Source organism: Ceratotherium simum, chromosome 17, assembly GCF_057802395.1.
Source record: "Ceratotherium simum simum isolate JZ-2026a chromosome 17, ASM5780239v1, whole genome shotgun sequence".
Classification (NCBI taxonomy): domain Eukaryota; kingdom Metazoa; phylum Chordata; class Mammalia; order Perissodactyla; family Rhinocerotidae; genus Ceratotherium; species Ceratotherium simum.
The window spans coordinates 58982897-59004783 of NC_141916.1; the positions used below are offsets into that span (position 1 = coordinate 58982897).

General features: G+C 35.5%; 1 protein-coding gene and 1 pseudogene across 14 annotated transcripts in view; one reads left to right on the top strand and one right to left on the bottom strand.

Moving 5' to 3' along the window:
* ERC1 (ELKS/RAB6-interacting/CAST family member 1) overlaps positions 1–21887 on the top strand; it is a 567884-nt gene that overhangs the window by 249616 nt on the left and 296381 nt on the right. For 11 of the 14 annotated variants that reach the window (XM_087442948.1, XM_087442946.1, XM_014793927.2 and 8 more), the window contains one exon: positions 8882–9013. The exons of the other annotated variants lie outside the window; for them this stretch is intronic. In XM_087442948.1, the coding sequence (XP_087299074.1) occupies positions 8882–9013 (132 nt within the window). The remainder of the gene's footprint in view (positions 1–8881; positions 9014–21887) is intronic. 14 annotated transcript variants of the gene reach the window in all.
* On the bottom strand, positions 13504–13639 carry LOC147914838 (thymosin beta-4-like; annotated as a pseudogene).

Here is a 21887-nt window from a genome sequence, read left to right on the forward strand (position 1 = left end):
TGAGAAACTCACCAATGTATATGGAATATTTGTATTAGATGCTCTGCAAAAGTTATTTATATAAAACATCATTTTATATGTGTGCGTTCCCATTTCTTTAATGAAATTCATCTGCTTTTATTTTGACTTTGATTTTTAACTATTGAGGTTATAACAGAGTTCTGCTCTAACGGGGGGTGGGGGGAAGATAATTGAGGGACTTTAAAGAGAAGGAGAAGAAAATATCTTTAAATTTTAACACAAAACATTTCCTTATAATAAAAAGTAGTTGGTGTGTATCTAAATTCTGTGTATTAGGCTAGCTTTCTTTTCTTAACATTGAGTTCATCGATGCATCTGGCTTCAGTTTCTTTTTTCCCCACTAAGCTTCTGAGCAATTGGTAATTGAATTCTGACATGTTGAATGATTTTAATGAAATCTTCTGCATGTGTTTATATGCTTGGGGATAGGGAAGAGGGAGGAAGAATAAGCAGTGGGGTTGAGGGGGATAAAGAACTACTGTCTCTTTACATTAAGGATAATGGATAGCAGTTAACGTTAATATCTTTCAGAACGTATTAAAGTCTCTCTGGCAAGTGGTATTTACTCCAAAGGAGGCAGCTCTTAATAATAACCCAAATAAATGACCTCCATAACCATGGCAGAGTCTGAGTTGGGAAAGGGATGAGTGAACGTGGAAGGCTGTGTTACCTTGGATAATCTGTGTGAAATCTGCAGTCACCTTCTTTCTGCAGCTGAAAGAGGGAAAAGCTTAATAAGATCTGTCATCATCAAGTGATTTCTTTTTATGTTACTGTATTATTGAGCCTTTTTCCTTTTAATTTTGAGGGAGATGTTTGAAGAGAACCAAAAATTAATTTTTAGTTGCTATTTTTCTTTTTGCCTTTGCTTTCCTTTTTGAATGTTTGATTTGAAAGAAAGGCAGTGGAGACTAGGGTCTTACAGCTGCAGAGCTATATAGCTTGATGTTGACAGAGGTGATGTCAAGAAGCAAAGTTCAGAGGAATGTATTGGGGAGTAGTATGGGTTTTGCTAAAGGGTCTGCCTAAGTGAAGTTGCAGTTACAGCTGTCACAGTTTTTGCCCTAATCTCGTTTGAATATAGGGGTCTTCTTATTTAAGGATGTGAGGAATTCTTTGGTAGCTTCCCATTTCCTCTCTCTCTCCCTCTACCATCTCCCCAAAAACAAATCACACAAACCTCCTGCTTTGATTCCTATACTCTGTGAATGAAATGGTCTCATTTGACCTTTGTTAATAAGAATGTTGGCATAATAAGTAGGCTTCAGTACCTAATCCAGTGGTAGGAAAACTGGTCTGTGTTAGTTTTGATGAGTGCAAACATAATTTATAGCAGTTGAAGTAGAATTCTAAAGATATTGCTTTCATTTTAAGTGATATGAACTATTTAAAATGGTAAAGCATGTTCCTTTACTGTCTTCAGATAACTATGTCAGAATTTTGGCTTGCCTGAATTGGTTAAACAGGGTGAAATATCCAAATTAGAGCAGGTAAATGAAATTGAATACTCTTTCTCTACTTAGTCTTTTTCCCCCAGGCTGCCAATTTAATATTTTTCTTCCAAATAATGAGTGCTAGAAAGTAACTCAAAACAGTACAAATAATTCCTCTCTTTGTAATTTTAAATTAAATTCTTACTTTTGGCTAAATTTTGTGACTTTTCCACCTGTCTGTCTTAAAGAATCAATTATAATGAAAATTTGTGAGGGAACAGAGTCTTTACTCAGTGGGGCCAACAGGACTCTGAATATTGCGTTCTCATATTTTCTTAAAGAATGAGTTGATTCCCAAAAGGAAGGAACTTCACTAAAATGTAAACACTAAACTTATTAATATTGTATAGCTCTCTAAATATTTGCCCAATAGTTTTTTTCAGTTGAACTTTGATTGACATGTCATTGAGTATTCTTAGTCCTTATTAATGAATTAAGCTGGATTACTCTAAATTTTACCATAATCACAAGAAAACATCTCTCATTAGAACTCAATCCAGTTGCAGATTTTATTCTGAATAATTCCTGACAGAATGAATATTTTGCTTATCTCATATCCAATGATATGCTGATCCGTATCTCAATTTTGTGAAGTCTCCTTAATATCTGCCTTTTACATTTAGGCATATTGAGTTCTGTTTTAATGTAATCAAAAGCTGTGTCTTTGTAGTAAAGGTCCTGTTATCCTAACAGATATTTTTCTCTCAGAAGCAATTTTGATAATCTCTGCTTTCATTCTTCATTGCTTTATTGATAATCCAGTTTTCTTGTACTGGAGCTACACCCTTGGGTACTATGATAACCATCTTCCAAGATCGCCCCAAATCATACTTACCTCCTGGTATTCATGCCCTTGGGTAGTCCTCTCCCACGTTGTGTCAGGATTAGTCTATGTGAACAACAGAAAATGTCAGAAGTGATGACTTCTGAAGCTAGATCATAAAAGACATTGATGCTTCTGCCTTGCTCTCTTGGATCACTTGCTCTGAGGAAAGCCAGGTGCCATGTCGTAATGACACTGAAGCAGCCCTGTGGAGAGGAACAGAGGCCCCTTGTCAGTAGCTATCACCAACTTGCCAGCCATATAAGTGGAAGCGAAATTCTAGCTGATGTCTTGACTATAATCCCGTGATACACCCTGGAACCAGACTTTTTGCTAACTTTTTGGCTAAGCTGCTTTTGAGTTCCTGACCCACAGAAACTGTGTGAGATAAAAAATGGTCACTGTTTTAAGCTGCTAAGTTTTGAGGTAACTTGTTATATAACAATAAAAAACTAATAACAGATACTTTATATCCTAGATATTAAAGTGATCTGCTGTATGCCTGAATTTTTTCCCTTTAATGCACATTTTGATTTCTCTGTTGTCAGAAGAGTAAGTGGTATTTGAATTTGTTTTATTGATGTTATCACCACAGTGATATGATAACATGATATAATCATGATCATGGTAACACCACTGAGGATTGTTAGAGCTTTTGGCAGTATTGGCCATAAGGATTCTCAGTGTAACTCATATTTGTGTGCTGATAAGCTAAGAAAAGAGTTATGAATTTATATAAAATGTGATGTGTTGTATAGCCTTTTATAGATACATTTCATATGTAAAAACTGTTCTAGCTAGTAGTGTTGTCCAGAAGAAATATAAGGTGAGCACATGTATAATTTTGAATTTTCTAATAGCTTCATTAAAAAAACTAAAAACATGACATTAATTTTAAAAATGTATTTTATTTAATCCAAGATATCCAAAATATTACGATTTCAGTATATAGTCAATGTGAAGATTATTAATGAAATATTTTACATTCTTTTTTTTTTGGTACTAGGTCTTCGAAATTTAGTATGTATTTGTAGCATATTTCAGTTTCGACTAGCCACATTTTAAGTGCTCAGTAGCCACATGTGACTAGTGGTTTCAATATTGGACAGCACAAATAATGTATTTAGCTGAGGAAGTTAAGACTTTATTCCAAGCTAGAAGCAAATCAACAATGCATATAAACAACAGGAAGTTTGATTTTCTCAAACTTTAATGTGGCATATTATACCTTAACTTTAATCGCTATCTACATTTAGTTCCAGTAAGTCATCTTTCTACTTTCTGAATGCCTCAGATCCTTCAAACCTGTGGAATATCCTGGGGATAGTAGGGATTAGGAATTTCAGAGGTTCTCTGTAGATTTCTCTAGGATCAGAGAGTCAGAATGGCATGACTGCCTCATGATTTCTCTTGAAGACTGGTGAACGTGGACTTTTTGAGAGAAAAAGTATAGTTAGGAATGTAAAGTGCATATTCAGGGCCTTAGGCTGTACCTGGTATAATCACTCTCACTATTTGAGCCACCAAGAAGGACTTCCTAGGGGTTTCAGCACAACTTCTTACTTCCTTGAGCCTGGGCCTGAGAGCAGAAGTATACCAAGTTGTGTTTCACAGTTTCTGAATTTACCAACTGACATTTTATTGGCTTACACATATTCAGAGAAGCTGGTGATAACTGGCACTTCTACTCAAAGTTCAGGCGTTGAACAGATTAGAGATTTTTCTCTTCCTTCAAATCAAAATACACCGTATAGTGTAGATGAACAGTTTTATCACTAGAATTCTGTGTCAAACTTTATCACCAAAATCTACTGACTAGTATTTTAATAGGTATGAAAAGAAAAGGGAAACTATTTGCACAGAAAGGGGGACAGGGGACAATTTTGAAAGCTCTTGGCTTGGTGCTGTGTCTCAGACATCTGCTCTTGGGCTATTTAAGCTTTAGGTATGTTTAGAATCTTCAGAATAATAGCACAACTTATTGCAATATATTGTCCTTTTAAAAAATGTTCTTATTTTGACTATCCAACAGTTACCTAAAGACTAAAAGGTATTTCTCATCATAATTTTGACTCATGCAAATTATTGGCATGAAGGAATTCACAGGACTTTTCAATAAAAAAACTGAAGAGCACAATGACTTAAAATTCATACATTTTTTCCTCTTAAACTTTTTTTTTTGCCGTTAGCTCTGTCTTGAGATATATTTGCCTAGTCTGCTTTTCTCTTTCCACAGTAAATAGTTAACCTATATGTTTAAAATGTCAGTGTCTGGTGGCCAGCCCGGTGGCATAGCAGGTAAGTTCACGCGCTCCGTTTTGGCAGCCCAGGGTTTGCAGATTCGGATCCTGGGCACCAACTGACGCACCACTTGTCAAGCCATGCTGTGGTGGCGTCCCATATAAAGTAGAGGAAGACGGGCATGGATGTTAGCCCAGGGCCGATCTTCCTCAGCAAAAAGAGGAGGATTGGCAACGGATGTTAGTTCAGGGATAATATTCCTCACACACACACAAAAAATCAGTATCTGAAATACTCACCACATTTATAACTATTTCCCAAAGTTCTCTTTATATTCTTATTAGTTTATTTGCAGAATGTGCTATTCTTTTAACATATTTTTTAATTTGATTTTGATTTTTTTCAGAACAATATGTATTTATATCATACCGAAAGTGAAATAATACTACATGGCTTATAATAGATAATAATAGTCTCTACCTCATTCTTGTCTAACCTTGATTCCTCCTCCTCTGAGACAATCACTTTTAGTTGTTTCTTCTGCTGTTTATTTCCACCTTTCCAAATAATATTCTTATATTGTTGTTTCATTATTTTTCTTATTTGGACATTAGTTATCTATTGACTTCTTATCATGAATGATGAGGAATTAGCTTTTTTACGCAGCCCCACACCACACACTTCCCTCTTTCTAGCTTTCCCATAGTTATATCAAGTTGTACATTTTTGTGTCTAAGGCACATATCATATTGTGATTACATTTCCTTTATTGTACTTTTAGTTTTTCCTGGTGGTAATAATTGCTTTGGGATTTTTGTTTGTTTTATTAGTTACTTGTATGCATATCACCAGTTTCTTCCCAAATTCCTTTCTCAAACTGTAACATTTCTCCCAATATTGTTTCTATTGTAAAAGACATCATCCCTTATTAAAGGGATAACCTCAGGTAATCTATACATCCCCTTTTTTTCTTGGAAACATCTTTCCTCAAGTTTCTTTCCTCTGCTCCAAACTGTACTTATTCTCTAGCCTTGCTGTCACCCTTGAGGTTCCCTTTACCACCACTCACTTGTGATAGATCCCCTTTTTTCTGGATCCCATGTCTTCCTCTTTCTGGGTTTACTTCTTCACCTTGATAGAGCACATTCCTGGTAGCTTTCTGAGAGAGTCTGTAATGTGAGATAACTTTTTTCAGATTTTGCATTCTACCCTCACATTTTTTTTTTTGAGGAAGATTGGCCCTGAGCTAACATCTACTGCCAATCTTCCTCTTTTTCCCTTTTCTCCCCAAAGCCCTAGTACATAATTGTGTGTCATAGTTGCAGAGTTGTAACTCTTCTATGTGGGATGCTGCCGCAGCATGGCTTGATGAGCAGTGAGTAGGTCTGCGCCCATGATCAAAACCGGCGAACCCCGGGCCGCTGAAGTGGCACATGTGAACTTAACCGCTGTGCCACTGGGCCAGCCCCCTACCCTCACATTTGATTGATAATTTGGATATAGAATTCTGGATCAGAAATCATCTTTCCCTCAGAGGTTGAAGGCATTACCTCAGTTGTCTTCTAGTTTCCTGTGTTGCCATTAAAAATTCCATTGCCTTCCAATTTTTTATTCTTTGTGAGTAATCATTTTTTGCCTTTCTAAAACTTTTTAAGATCTTTTCTCTAGTATTCTAAACTTAAAAAAAATAGAGTACTCATATTATAATCTAAGTACAGAAGAATGTACTTAGTCTTCGAGAAAGAATAATTATAAATATGACCTAGCAGTGTGTTTAGGGCTTCAGTATTTGTAGAACTAAAAGGTTCTGTTTATTTCTGGCATTGGTTCAATATTTTATTAAATGAAATAGATTCAAGGTGTAGTTCAGTACAAAGGAAACTTCCTTGGTTTGCCTTAGCAGATATCTCTTAAGATTCCAAAAACAGAACTGGAGCTATATTTCACTCACTAGGTGGATTAAGTAGTCAAGGACTTTGTCGATGAACGTGATGAGGGCATTTGCTATCTTTGTTCTCCCGTTACTACCCTGGTTTACTATGGTGTCCTTAGAGCAGATGGTTCCATACCTAGTTTTACATTGAAATGTTATGCAATTTATAGTATCTCGTAAATATTGTTTAACAATCCTCTCCTTTTCTCTTTATTTGTGGTTTCACTTGGCTTTTGTTCTTTGTCCTTATTATAGAGAAATATTTTGAACCAAGCTTTGCCGTTAAGTCCAGAAGACTTTTCTTAAGTAATTGGTCTTGCATACTGAGCTCCTCTGTTGGCTCTGGCTTTACACTGGTTTCGAGGAAACTTTCAGTATGAAAACCTGCACCTATCATCTGCATTATGACAAATTACTAATCATCCTCTCTCTGAAAAAAGTTTTACTGATAAGGCCACAAGGCTGTTTTTCAGTCCATGCCGAAGTGCAAGTTAACCTGTTTGTTTGAAATTGGTTCCTGGGAAGTTATTTGGAATAACTTTTTCAGCCTCAATTTATGTTAGGATAACAGAAGCGTCTCAGGAGATCTTCAAAAGACAGTTTAAGAGTGAAGGATGTAATAGACTGGACAAAAACATAATACTGAGTTATTCACAGCAAGTTGATAATGGGAAACATTAGTGTTTCTTTTTGCTTACAGCAATCTGTAGTTCAGAATCCATGTTACTCCAAATGTAGTTATTCATTAGAGGATTTGAAAGGACTGAACTAACTGATCATTGCATCCATCCATTTCCGCATAATCCTTTCGTTACATTTCATGTTCTTTGAATCAAAAGAACCTACCTTGGCCTTTGTTTTTACTGTCATTATTTCTTGTCCCTCTTGGCTTGACATCGTTTTAGAAACACTCACTGTGCTCTGCTGTTCAAGGCAAGCAAACTGGCATTAAGATTTTAATAAAGAGCATTTTTTGATATAGCTAAACTGCCCTGCATAAAACAGAACCTTACTTATGGGACTAAATTAGAATATTTTGTAACATTATCTCTGAGAAGAACGAAAACATTTTAAAAAAATGAACATAACATGTATCACCAAAATGTGAATATTCCTTTTTCTAAATCTCATTTTTTTAAATTAAGAAAAATGAGAGAGTGCAAAAGATTTATCAACTTCTTAATAGGAAAGATGTTAAGTAATAGATGCCATTCCTTCAAATTTGGGAGAAAAATCTGATTTATCTTTGGCAGATTTCAAGTTCTAGATTCCTGAAGACAAAAGATTCCTGAAGTTGTCAAAAAAGGACTTTCTTTTACCTTGTACTTATAAAAGTGGACTACTATATAATTAAATGAGAGTTGCATAGACAAAATACTAAATCCTTTGATATCTTTTGCTGATATGAATATTCTGAAAGTTGGAGAATGATTTAGAAAATCTTGTTATTTTGTTTCATATATTAATCAAAAGTAGCACTTTATTCTTAATCTTCTGGTTCTATAAGAATTAAAAAACGAAATGCTTATAATAACCTGATGAATCCAGTTCTTCATCCTACTTAAATGCTCCTTCATTTATCCTTCTTATTTTAAAATCTCCTATCTTACGTAATCTTAAAGTCCTGTAGGATTTTGTCTCTCTTTCTGATAGAAATCCATATTCACCTCCCCAAAAGTTACTTTTTAAACCTGTGTAGAATATCAGGCCTAGTAGGGTTTGGTTGGCTAACTAAATTACTCATCTTGAACCAGACCAGTCATTTAACATCCAGTTATCATTTTTAGTTTTCTCATGTGAGATTAAGAGAAAATTTGGCTTTCTTGAATTCATTAGGAAAAAATCTCCTTTTTCATTTTTTTAAAAATTAGTTTGCCAACAAATGTCTGTATGAGGATTATAGTCTGAAAGATCATGCTACTTACTTAACTTTTTCATCTAGGCTTAACTTTGCAGGGAAAGAGTATGTTTTGATGTAGAGTCTTACTACTTAGGCTTCATCAAAGCTGGCTTTAAGCACAGTTCAGAGAGTAGTTCAAAAACAACTTTGCGCTATTAAATAATCAAGCCCTTGCTACCTGTGCTGCCTAACACAAACAATTTTATTCTCTCTGTTATGGAGAACAAGTTGATCACAAGTTTCTCTTGCTTAACTAGCTTGACCCTTTGCTCTTAATAATATACTTCTTCAACCTCCTTTACTTCTTTCTTCCCTTGTTTTATTCTTTCCTCTTTGAAGATATCTTTTTTGGCCTGGGTTTACTTCTGAAGGGAAGAACATTTAATAAGCAAATACCCGTTTCTTGATAAATAGGCTCTCCTTGGGTTGACTTACTAGTCTACTTCACCTAGTCTTCCATCATTTTCCAGGACAGTCTCCGTAAGAAGGATGACAGGATTGAAGAGCTGGAAGAAGCACTAAGAGAAAGTGTACAGATAACTGCAGAGCGAGAAATGGTGCTAGCACAAGAGGAATCAGCCAGGACCAATGCTGAAAAACAGGTCTGCTATTTTATACAGTTACTGGCAATGCTGCTGGTTAAACAAAAGGTAAAACCTAACCAGTATAGTTTAGGTAAACTATACATAATCTATGTTTATAGGGTTTCAAAAGCACTTCATCAAGTAGTATTTAGATTTAAATAAGAATTGAAATATAGTTACATGAGAATTGACTCGTGTTAATGCAGAGGTCTCTGCATTAATAATTTGGAACTTATTTCATATATATTTATGTGGTATATGCTCATATCTGATGAGATGAAATGGAACTTGTCTGTCTGTTACAAGACTGGGCACAACCCTGCTTTAAAATGGAATGGGAAAATACAAATATTTCTAGTCAAAGATGTTAATTTTAAATAGCAGATAGATTATTTATTTTATACTCTGCCTTGTTCAAAAAAGCAGTAAAAGTTTTAACAAGTTATTACCAGGTATGAAGGACATAGGTATCATGACACTTGAGAGTCCCGGCTCTGCATATCTTAACCTTGAGGTGACTTGTTAAAGAGCTCTGCTGTTGCTGTTTGTTTTATATATTTTTTTTACATCTTTTTAGATCCCCATACTCTTGCTTTTAACTTTTTATTAGGAAAAATAACTAAAGATGGGAGATGTGAATGGAAGAAATAGTTTTAACAAGTGAAGGCTCTAATCTCATTTCCCATTATGAGAGTGTGATTTGAGGTTTTGAATCTACCGCACACAGAGATTCATGATATTTAATTTTTTCAGTGATTGTTTCCTTTTTGTTTCTTTGTTGGAGAAATATAAATGCTAAACAGGTAAAAAGTTCAATGAGAGGGTAACATGAATCTTTTGGGGAACCCCTTGATCAGACCATCAGTGCTCTTGTGAGTTAAGGTAGTTGTATCGCAAGGAAGAAGGATACATTTTCAAAGCGGACATATTGTAGTATGTACCACAAGGAGGTTCCATTAAAACTGTGTTAGATGTGAGGATATCGTTTCTTTCGAGTCATATAGAAAGAAAGTATAGAAAGAAAGACAAACTGACATTTATTAGCTTTGCTGAAGGAAAGCTGAAGGAAAATTGATCTTTTCACAGAATGAATATCTTTCAGTGCCCTGTTATTAGATAAATGCCTTAGTCCACTTTCTATTTGAATATTTCCTAATGTACAGTTAGATAGAGTAGTGGGTAGTGGAGAGCTTCAGAGAATGGAAGGGGACAGCCATTGTTCCGGAGTGAGGAGGGATTTTCTTTTACCTTGATTCTTACCCATTGTTCCCTTTATTTTCAAACTATTCTCCATTTTTTTCTTTCTATAAAGATTTCTTTCTGCTTCAGGATCATTATTTAGTGACAAGTCTTACATATCAGAGATCGTGTAGAAATTTTGTCTATTAATAATAATAATAGATCATGTCGTTACGGTATATAGACTGCTTTTATGTGTTTTTTTTTTTAAGCTATTATGTGAACTGGTTATAATGTGCTTTTTTTGTGGATTTATTCATTCATTCATTCATTTATTTATTATAGACTTTTTTTAGATCAGTTTTTCAGTCTATAGAAAAGTTGAGCAGAAAGTACAGAGTTCCCATATACTCCTTCCGCCACCTCAGTTTTCCCTGTTATTAATGTCTTGCATTGGTGTGATACATTTGTTAAAATTGATGACCCAATATTGATACATTATTAATTACTCCGTAGTTTACATCTTGGTTCACTCTTCATGTTGTACAGTTCTATAGGTTTTGCCAAATGAATAATGTCATGTATCCACCATTACAGTATCATACAGAATAGTTTCATTGCCCTAAAAATCCCTTGTGGTCCACCTGTTCATGCCTCCCCTATCTCTCCAATCCCTGATCTTTTTTCTGTCTCTATAGTTTTGCTTTTTCCAGAATGTCATATAATTGGAATCATGTAGTATGATGGCTTCTTTCATTTAGCCTCTGCATTTAAGGTTCTTCCATGTCTTTTTGTGGCTTGAGAGCTCATTTTGTTTTATTTCTGAATAATATTCCATTGTATGGATGTGCCGCAGTTTGTTTATTCCTTCACTTATTGAAGAACATGTTAAATGCTTTCAGTTTTTGGCAATTATGAATAAAGCTTCTATAAACACTGATCTGCAGGTTTTTGTATGGAAATAAATTTTGCACTCAGTTAGGTAAACATCTTGGAGTGTGATTGCTGGATTCTATTGTAAGACTATAGTTAGCTTTGTAAGAAACTGTGAAACTCTTCCCAAGTGGCTATATATAATTTGCTTTTAATTGCATGCTTTTTTCTTTCCCTCTTTCCTGTTTATTCTTTTTCCACTGTTCTGCTACTCAATGCCTGTCTGAAGCTGTTGAGTGAAATATTGCGTGAGACCAGTCATTTAGGCTTTAAGTGGTTTAAGGTATGAAGAAACTGCTTTTACGTTTGTACTTCTGAGGCTGTATAACCTTCATCCACTGTCCCCCAGCTCTCATCTTCTATTCTTTTCTTATTTTTATCTTCTGTCTTCAAGCCCCACTGTTAATTTTACTTATATGTATTAATTGTAAAAAAAGATAAGGTAATTTACACATATTCGTTTGAAATATATTAAATGGGTGAAGCTTTTTTTGGCTAGGGACACTATTCTTAGTATCTTTCTCAGGTCCAAAAATTATCTGTCTCTTGCCTATGTTTAGCTTCTGAGAAGAAATGACTCCCTCTGATAGAAGGAGGATATCTGCATCTCTTGATTTCTCAAAGAGCAGAGTAAAATTGTTTGGGAACCCTATCTCTTATTAAAATAAAATACAGAACTTTTTAAAGTTTGAGCAGGGAAAAACTCTCAAAGGAAAACATTTCTTGATGCCTTTGCCATATTCTTACAGAATCCCCTTACGGTATCTTTATTCCTAATACATGTTGCTCTATATTGAGCCCAAGCCCCAAATTTAGAGAAGTTTTTAATGATCCAGTGAAGGAAGATGTCCTCTAACCTGTGTTGGCAAATGGAGAGGTAAAAGTGAATAATCTTATGGGGAAAACCCTGGGAGTTCTTTACTTTGCTTTATTCATTTTCACATGGGTTTTCTCCTTCTGAAACTACTCTCTGCTTAAGTTTTGGCAGGTGTTGTGTTTTGTTGACTGTGAGAGTCCATTTTCTTTCTTTTTTTTTTTCTTTTTGCTTGAAGAAGATTGTTGCTGAGCTAACATCTGTGCCAGTCTTCCTCTATTTTTTATGTGGGATGCCACCACAGCATGGGTTGATGAGCAGTGTGTAGGTCCATGTGCGGGATCTGAACCGACAAACCCTGGGCCGCCGCAGCGGAGCATGTGAACTTAATCACTACACCACCAGGCCAGCCCCAAGTCCATTTTCTTAAAATGAGCATAGAGTAGAATTTGTTCTCTTAAAGAAGTCACAGAACTATCAGGAGGTAGGGAGCAGTATCCTTGGTTCAGCAGTGCTGCTGTGAACTGAAAATTGTTGGAATGGTTTTTTTTTTTGCACTTGAAAAGAGTGTTTTAATATCTTCACTGGTATTCTTTGAATGTAAATTTAGTTTTTGAAGGAGCCATTTGCAAATAGATTGCTAACTAAAGGTTTAAAAAATGCCTCTAAAGTATAAAACTGTTTCTTGTGGCTCAGTAAGCTGGATTTATATCTGTTCCTAAATAAATATTTGTTAATGTTTTGAACAATGATAATGATATATCCTTTCAGTGTAACTAACATATGCATGAGTTCTGATTTTTATTTTTATTTTTATTTATTTATTTTGTGAGGAGATCAGCCCTGAGCTAACATCTGCCAATCCTCTTTTTTTGCTGAGGAAGACTGGCCCTGGGCTAACACCTGTGCCCATCTTCCTCCACTTTATGTGGGACGCCGCCACAGCATGGCTTGCCAAGCAGTGCATTGGTGCGCACCCAGGATCTAAACTGGCGAACCCCGGGCCGCCGCAGCGCAGTGCGCACACTTAAGTGCTTGTCCCACCGGGCCGGCCCCTGATTTTTATTTTAAAAGCTCATTTTTAATAGTGATACTCATTTTTTTTCACATTGCCATTTTGATATTATTTGGCCTGTTTTGCTGGATAGTTATAGATTAATGAGCATTTTTAAGGACTGCATCTTTTTCATTTTTTTATTCAGGTTTTAAAACTTTTTACTTGCATATTAAAAATTGTGCATTCCAATAATTAAAATAATTTGAACAAAAAAATGGCACTCTTGATTAAACTGAATTTTACAGTCTGCGGGACGCCTCAGGCCAGCTTGGGTTTTACTCTAGATTTCCCTGTTGTCCCACCTAGCTTCTTCCTTCAACGTGCAAGTTCTTTTCCTTCCCTGCCAGCCAGACAGGCAGATGGGAGAGGCAGGCATGGCCTTTATTGTCAGTAGTTCTTGATTCTTTGATGTGAAACGGGCAGCACAGTCGTTTAAACTTGATCCAACCTCTTTGCATCTCACAAAGTTAAATAGCTGAAAGAAGTAAGGTAGGAAGGCCCTGCCTGGGGACTGTATAGTGCATATTGGCGGCACACGCCTCGTTATGATTCGCCTACTTGCTTCTCCTGTTCGATTGTTTCTTTTGAAGGCAGTGCAGTTTTCTCTTGCATATGTATTTTTTTCATTTTTGACTTAATCGAGTTTCTCAATTTCACCCATATCTGGTTTGTCAGACGTGGTTGCAGAGGAAGTAGAGCTAGACACATGCATGAATGGAGTTCAGTCTGCACAGTAGCCACTACTGAGTGTCCCATCTTTTTTTATTCTTAAACATTTATTAAATCCTCTGTTGACTGCAGATCTCCCCGGTCAATTACCCAGCAGTATTTTTTCAAATAGAACAGTTACCACTACTGAAGCAGCATTGGTAGCTGGGTAGCCTGTAGAAGATGATGTGTGATAGTAGAACTATAATTGTCCTCCCCAATCCTTCCCATTGCCGTCTTACTTTTAGCTATTCCAGAGTGGACAATTTATTCTTCGGTTTTATAAACATAATCCTGAAGCGATCTGAATATTTATAGGAAGTTTATTTCTCTCATTTTTAATTAAATGACAATAATGCTCAGAAAATGAAATAATGGTACTTTTACTTATGCTACCTTTTCTACAACATAGAATACCATGTATTTTTATAGATGCTACACTGAACACTGTAAATAAAACGGTAATAGATACAGCCTCTGCCTCAGGAAGTGCATAGTTTATTGGAAAAGGCTGAAGAATGAACTTATAATTATGGTTCAATTTGATAAGTACCATGGTAGTGATCTGAATAGAGAGCTTTAGGAATAGAAAAGGAAGGGCAGGCATGTCATCCAGATTGGAGAGCTCCATAGAAGGCTTCCTGGAGGAGATGGCTGATGCATGTGCTGAGTCTTAAAAAGAGTTAGGCAAAGAAGAGGTGGAAGGATATTGAACATATTACATGTGGAGGAACCAGCATAGGTAAAAACTGGAAGCATCCGAGAAACTTTATATACTAGTGGTTAGTAGCTACAGTTCAGGATAGATGTGAGTGGCACGATCTAGGGGAGGGACAGAGGGAGGGTAGGAGAGGGAAGTGCACACAAGCAGGTCATGCTGAAGCATGTTTAGTCTTATGTTATATTCCAGAATTTTGATTTTATATTCAAGGCAATGGAGAACTATTGAGGCATTTTGAGCACAGAACAGTGTTTCTTCATGAGTTTGCTTGCTCATTCATTCATTCATTCAACAGATCTTTTTTGAGTATTCAGTGGTGTTGCGGTAGTCCTGGGTGGTATATCATGGTGAACAAAGCAGCTGTGGTCTCTCCCCTAAGAGAGCTTACAGTTCACAAGGGGACACAGGCAATAACCTGACAAATAACATTTAATTACAAGTTGTCACAAAGTACTATAAAGGATAAGAACAGGTTTTCTGCTATAGACAATAATTTGGTGGAGGTTGGAGAGGTTAGAACCTATTTTGGATTGAGTGCTCAGAGAGGGTTCTCTGACAAAGTAACATTTAACCTGGGCCCTGAAGGATGAGAAGCCTGCCATCTGAAGTGTGGGGAGGAATCAGCACTGGGATGGCAGTAAGGTGGGGAAGAGCTGGACATGTGTGAGGACAGCTGGTGGGCGGGAGCAATGCAAGGGATGCAGGGCCTTATGTAAGTGGTGGCAAGAAGTGTGTGTTTTTTTAACATGTTGGAAGCTGTTAAAGAGGGTTAAGTAGGGCATGACACCCTCTGATTTGTGTTTTTAAAAGATTATTCTGGCTGCTAGTTGGAAAATGGATTCAACAGGGCTAAGAGTGGAAGCAAGAAGATGAGATGGATATTAGAGTAGCCGAAGCCAGAGGTCTTCAAACTGAGATGCACATACACCTGGATGCACGAGCATTTTCCCAAAAGGCACATGGGTGCAGCTCCTCAGCTTCTAAAGGTGCTTTCCCCTCAAATTGATGTGCCTAAGAAGGCATGTAAGATGTGCAGATTCTCTTTTTTCATTTCCCCTTTTGCAGTTTTACATCCCTCACTTTACGATACACACACTTCTCCTGAATCTTACCATTCTGTATTCTTTTGGGGAAGAAAAAAACCTCTGGAACAATAACAAAGGCATAATTCCAAATATTGGTGTTGAGAAAATGGGTAAGAAGAGTCAGATTGTTTACAGTTCTTTGTTTTCAACAGATTTGAAAGGCAACCTAATTAAGTTGCCAGCTGATAGATTATTATAAATAATTTTTTATGATAAGCTACTATGTGATTTGGGGTATATAAATCTGAAGGAGTGCAAAAAAATTGAGTTATATTACTATAACAAAACTCCTTCCATTCCTATTTATTTCTTTATGTGAAGGTGTGTTAGTGCTTACACCTGTGACAATGAAACATACGTAGAATTGATACTAAACCCTGGGTCTTTCTAGCAATAAGTAATATTCATCAAGGGATATCTAAACTAATAAAAATAAAAGTTCCATTAATCTCATTAAGATAAATACATTTAATGATGAGATACATTTTTAATAAAATTTTACTTGACGCATTTAATAGTCTCTCAAAATATCTAATATTTATATTAGTTTGATTGATTGTATGTTACTAGTAATTGTGATGATAACTCAATCCAAAAGAATTTTTTAACAGAGTTATGAACACAGGAAATTTTGTAAATATCAAATTTAAATTTATATACATATTTTTGTTGCAGAAAATGCAAGAGAGCATCCATACAAGCAGTCTAGCATAAAATAAATTTCATTAGTATAAAATTTTAGGGAGAAATGGAATGGAAACACAAGGTCAAAGAGAAAAAGGCAAATGTAATCATTTTAATTGTTAGAGAACCTTTTGTCCTTACAGTTTTTAAATAGTTAATAATGGATATTAAGTCGCCATGGTATTTATATTTCATTCGATACTTTCTTTTTTAAAAAATTGATGCTTTGTTTTTTAAAAATATCTAAGAAATTACATTTTTTATAATTCTTTAAACTTTTGATGTGAAAAAAATTAGATATCAAGTTAAAATCACAGTTATATAAACTCTTAGGGAGTATACAAGCAAAATTGTGTTAGACACTCCTGGTCTAGGAAGAAGTTGGGCAGATTAGGCAATGGCTGAGTAAGTTACGTAGTGATAGTGGAGCTGGAGAAAAGTGGATGGATTTAGAATGTCTTTTGGAAATACAGCTGAAAAGATTTGGTGAATGCATGTATGGGTAAGGATGAAAGAGAAAACAAAGATGATCCTCTCATTTCTGGCTGGACAACTGAGAGGATAGTAGCTCCATTTTATGAGATGAGAAAGCCTGAGGGAACAACTTGTTTGAGGATAAGAACAAAGAAATTGTGCTGAAGAAATGTTAGCTATATTATCATTAGTAGGAGAATTATTATGACATTGGATTTATATTTTCAGCCCAGTTCTCTCTTCTGAGATCCAAACTAAATCTGCTTCATAGCTTCACTCTGCTCTTTCATTGACATCTCAACCTGAAACCATCCAAATCCAGCATTCTTGATTTCTGCCCTGAAACCAGCTTTCCCTCAGGCTTTTTGCTTTCACCTGAGAAAACACTTGTACCCTACAAAGCTGAAATTAGGCATAGTGAGTGTTAGGAGAATCAAGTCCAAGAAAGGCATGAGTGGTTGGTTGGGTACAGAGATTTTATACTCGGGGTCTCCAGTTCAGAGGGCCACTCCAGAACTCTAGGGAAGCTGCATTACATAGTGGCTATGAAAGTGGGTTCTGGAGTTAGAAGTCTCAGTTGGAATTATGGTTCCATCACTTACAAATTGCGATCTCAGGCAGGTTACTTCCGGGTCAGTTCCCTAATTGTCAAAGAAAGATACTTATTTTATCTGCCATTTTATCTGCCACATTAAAGAGAGGTTATATGTATAAAGCACCTAGAGTCTGGCATATAGTAAGCACTTAATAAACATTAGCTACTACTGATACTTCTGTACTACAAAATACTACCACTAGTATTTTCCAATTTACTTTTAGGTTTTCCTCATAAAAATAGTTTGGGTAGCTTTAGTAAATGGCTAGAAATGTGTGCTGTGAAATCCAACCCTAATGCTATTATTTTTCATTTTTAAAAGTCATGTATTCTATGGTTTCCTTTAGGAAGGAAAGTAGGGAGGGAAGGAGAGAGGGAAAGGAAAAAAATACTTTTTTAGCACTATTGAAAACATAATATGGACTTTAGAACATAATGCTTAGACCTTATTCCTAGAAGTAAGAGGATACAGAAAATTTAGGATTAGAAAATTTTTTTTTAAGTGTTTGATCCTCATAATCTTAAATTGGAATTGGAAATATCTGTTTGAATATTTATGACTTTTTTCTCTTAAACACACAGATACACACACACACATTTTCTGTGTACTGAAAATACCTAGAAAATAGTGATTATTTCAGTAGTGATGCATACTCCTAGTGCTCGGGTGTGGTAGGTAAATACCATTCCTTATTAAAAGGATTTGAATTCCAAACAGAAGTTACTTTTTTTCTTTTGACAAAAAGTGAATTCTGTGAAGATACATTTTTCTTCACGAGTGCTCATTGGTTACTGAAGCCTCTGTAGTCTTCATAGCAGCACTGTTTAATAGAACTTTGAAACACTGGAAATGTTTTATATCTCTCCTGTCCCATATGATAGCCCCTAGCCATGCATTTCTATTGAATACTAAAACGTGGCTAGAGCACCTGAAGAACTGAGTTTTCACATTTATTTAATTTTAATTAAATTTAAATGGCCACATCTTGCTAGTGGCTAGTGCATTGGGCAGCTGAACTCTATAATGTGTTGGATGAATGGATACCTGTGTATATACATATACATACTTAGCAGCTACTATTTAGTTTTTTCTTCTGAGCCTGACAGAGTTGTAGTACTGAAATATAAAAGTACAAGCACTTTTTTAATGTAGTTGGTCCTTTTTCCATTTTGTTTTTGAAAAAACATCTGTGGTCTAAAAACATGTTTGTCAAAAGTAATTTTTCCTTTAAGAAATAATGATGAAAGACTAGCTGGGTAAAAGACTAGGTCGGGGCCGGCCCGGTGGCTTAGCGGTGAAGTGCGTGCGCCCCGCTGCTGGCGGCCCGGGTTCGGATCCCGGGTGCGCACCGACGCACCACTTCTCCGGCCACGCTGAGGCCGCATCCCACATACAGCAACTAGAAGGATGTACAACTATGACATACAACTATCTACTGGGGCTTTGGGGAAAAAAATAAATAAATAAAATCTTTAAAAGACTAAGTCACTTTCAAGAGATGTCATAATTGTGTGGGTATTACTCCATATTCATATTATACTAGACACTTAAGTTTATAGCGTGAGTGATGGAATTAATGTAGGAAAAAGGAGTAGAATAGTTATAGAAGTGACAAAGAGACATCTGTCTGTCATGAGAATATGCCACCCCAGCATTGTTAAGAGTTTAATGGCTTCAGAGGTATCGTTTATTCCATTACTCCATTATTCATTCAGTTAATGTTTATTGAGACCCTACTATGTACTAGAAAATAGGAATATTTTACTGAACCAAACAAATATGGTCCCTTTTCTTATAGTGTTTATACATTATTAGGGATATTAATTAGGTGATCACAGATATAAACATCTTTAAAATTATGACACAAAGAAGTAAATAAAAGTATAGTATTTTGTAAAAGAGTATAACAAGGGGGCCTTATTTAGAATGAAGGGTCAGGCAAACATTGCTAAGACATTGATATTTAAATTGAGAGGTGAAGTAAGTAGGAATTAGTGAGATTAAGAATGGCAAGAAGTTTACTTCAGTGGGAACTACATGTGTGGACACCCCAATTATGGGAAGAGTGTGGTATAGTCAGGGAACCAAAAGAAGACCAGAGTTAGTGGAGAATACTGAGTAGAAGTGAGTTGGTGGCTAAGTGGGTCGTTAAACAAGTGAGTGAGTGAATGAGTGAAAGAACAGATGGTGTGACATGAAACTGGAGATGTAGGCAGAAACCGATTATGTAGGATGGTCTTATAAATGATTTTAGATTTTATCTTAATCATAATGGTTAGCCTTTAAATCATTTTAAGCAAAAGAGTGATAAAAATCCATTTTACATTTTAAAAAGATTATACTGGCAATTATATGAAGAATAAATAGAGGGAGAGCAAGGGTAGAAGGGGGAGTACCTCTTAGGAAAATATTGCATAATCTAGAGGCATAGTAGGGTATTGGCAATGGAGATGGAGAGATCTATGTGGAGATAGAGTCAGCAGGATTTGCTGATGGATTGCACGTGGAAGATGAGGGAGAGGGATTTGACAAGGATGACCCCCACATTTTCTGCCATGAGGATCTAAGTGGTTAGTGGTGGTGTTTATTGAACTGTGGGGAAAACTGGAGGAGGAAGAGTTTAAGGTAGGAATTTAGCTTTGTATATGTTAAATTTGAGATGTCTGTGCCCTCTTTCGCATGAAGATGTCAAGTACACAGTTGGATATATGGATTTAGCTCAGAAGAGTACTCTGAGCTAAAAATATAAACTTGGGGGGTAACATATGGTTCAATTTTCTTCTTTTACTTTAACTTTGTGTTAGCCATTCACCATATACAGGCTTCTTCAAGTTAATCTCAAATGCACATAAATTGAGTACTTGCCTGTTTACTTTCTATATTTCTACAAACTAAGCTTCTGATGACTCCATAAATATGTGACTGGCTTATTACTAGAAAATATGACACACGGGAAGTACATAGCATTTTACTCTTAATACAATTACAAGGCTTGAGATACTGACATTTATTGATTACCTATTAACTACCAGTCACCATGATAAATACTTTCTTAATAGTATGATTTAATAATTTAAGCAATAAATCTTAGATATATTTAGTGTTTCCTGGACAGAAAAAGAGCATCAGTGCTCATTGTGTCCTTTTTTAGAGGAACGAAGAATGTTTTGCATTTATTAAATTACATGTTCTTCTTTATGAAGTGGTGTCTTCATCTTTATTCTCATCTGGATAAATCCTACTTCTCCTTCCATAAAACCTTCTCTGACCTTCCAAGTCTGAGTTATAGTCTGTCCCATGTTTTTCAGCAGTACCCTGTACTATTTGTTGTAAAGCAACACTGTTATTATTACTTATTATTACTTACATTCATCACTTTAAGAGACTGTCTCTGTCTTCTCTAATAGAATGAAAGCTCCTTGAGGGCCGGGGCTGTGTCTTGTTTATTGTTGTATCCTTGATACCTACCACCATGTCTGGTATATAATGACATTCAGTGAATATATTGAGTGAATGAACAAATGAATGAAATTTTATTCTTAGCTCCTGAATGCTTGCACCCCTAATCACAGCAGCATCACTTTACTTACTAAACAATTTAAGGTTTAATGGTAATTTCATAATTGGTAGTTACCAAAAAAATATTTTGAATTATTACGTTTTTATTCTTTGTTGCAATTCCTTTCCACAGGATTTGATGAAGCACTTTGTCATCTGACCAAAAAAACTCAAAGATTTCAGAATTGTAGATTTAAAAAATTAGAATAAATGTTATTTGTTTGAAAGTAACTTGGCTTTTTTAGTGCTTGATTTTAAAGTATGGTAGCCAGAATGGAAAAATAAAATTTAGAAATCATCATTATCCCTGACCTGTACTTCAGTGGGAAACAGAGGACTTACTGTGTCTTATGGGGTCAATGTGCAACACTCTAGCCCCACTGTTGTTGAACTTCAGGTAGTGGGAGCTAGCTAAAAGTCTTGTGTAGCGTCTAGTCTTCAACTCTGAAATAGCAGTAAGCCATGTTCATAAAAACATAAAAATTTAAAACATTCTACAGAACAGATATAAAATGTGATCAAATTAGTAGAAAATCTTTTTGATCCTACTTTATTTCCTTCCAGTAGGTCTAATACTTCTGATCATCATTGGTAAATTTGACGTTAGGTTTTTCAACCTTTATCTCGTCTCTCTCTGCCTTAAAAATAGATTTATAATATTAAGATTATTTCTTTTTATATAGTGTTATAATGGGCTACATTTACATTTTATAGAAGTTTCTTAATGTATCTTTAAATTCTTTTTTCTTTACTTCCCCTTATAAGTCTTAAACTGATTTCTGTGTCAGTAGTGATGGGGATTTTGAGGTGAGTAGCTGAGGAGTCTAAAAATATTACAAATACAAACATGTTTATCAGAACTATATAGAATCGTTCAGTCTTATAAGAAAGTCCAGTTGTAAGTTAGCAATATAAAACTGCAGTTTACTGATTTCTGCAGAAGTCATCATTTTTCATCAATGTAAAGATTGAAGATATTGTTATTCAAAGATATTTCATTTAAAAAAAGATGTTATTTATTGATAAACATATGGAAAGTACATTTTTAATGTTCCTGAGATGTGACAGTTAAATTCACAATCA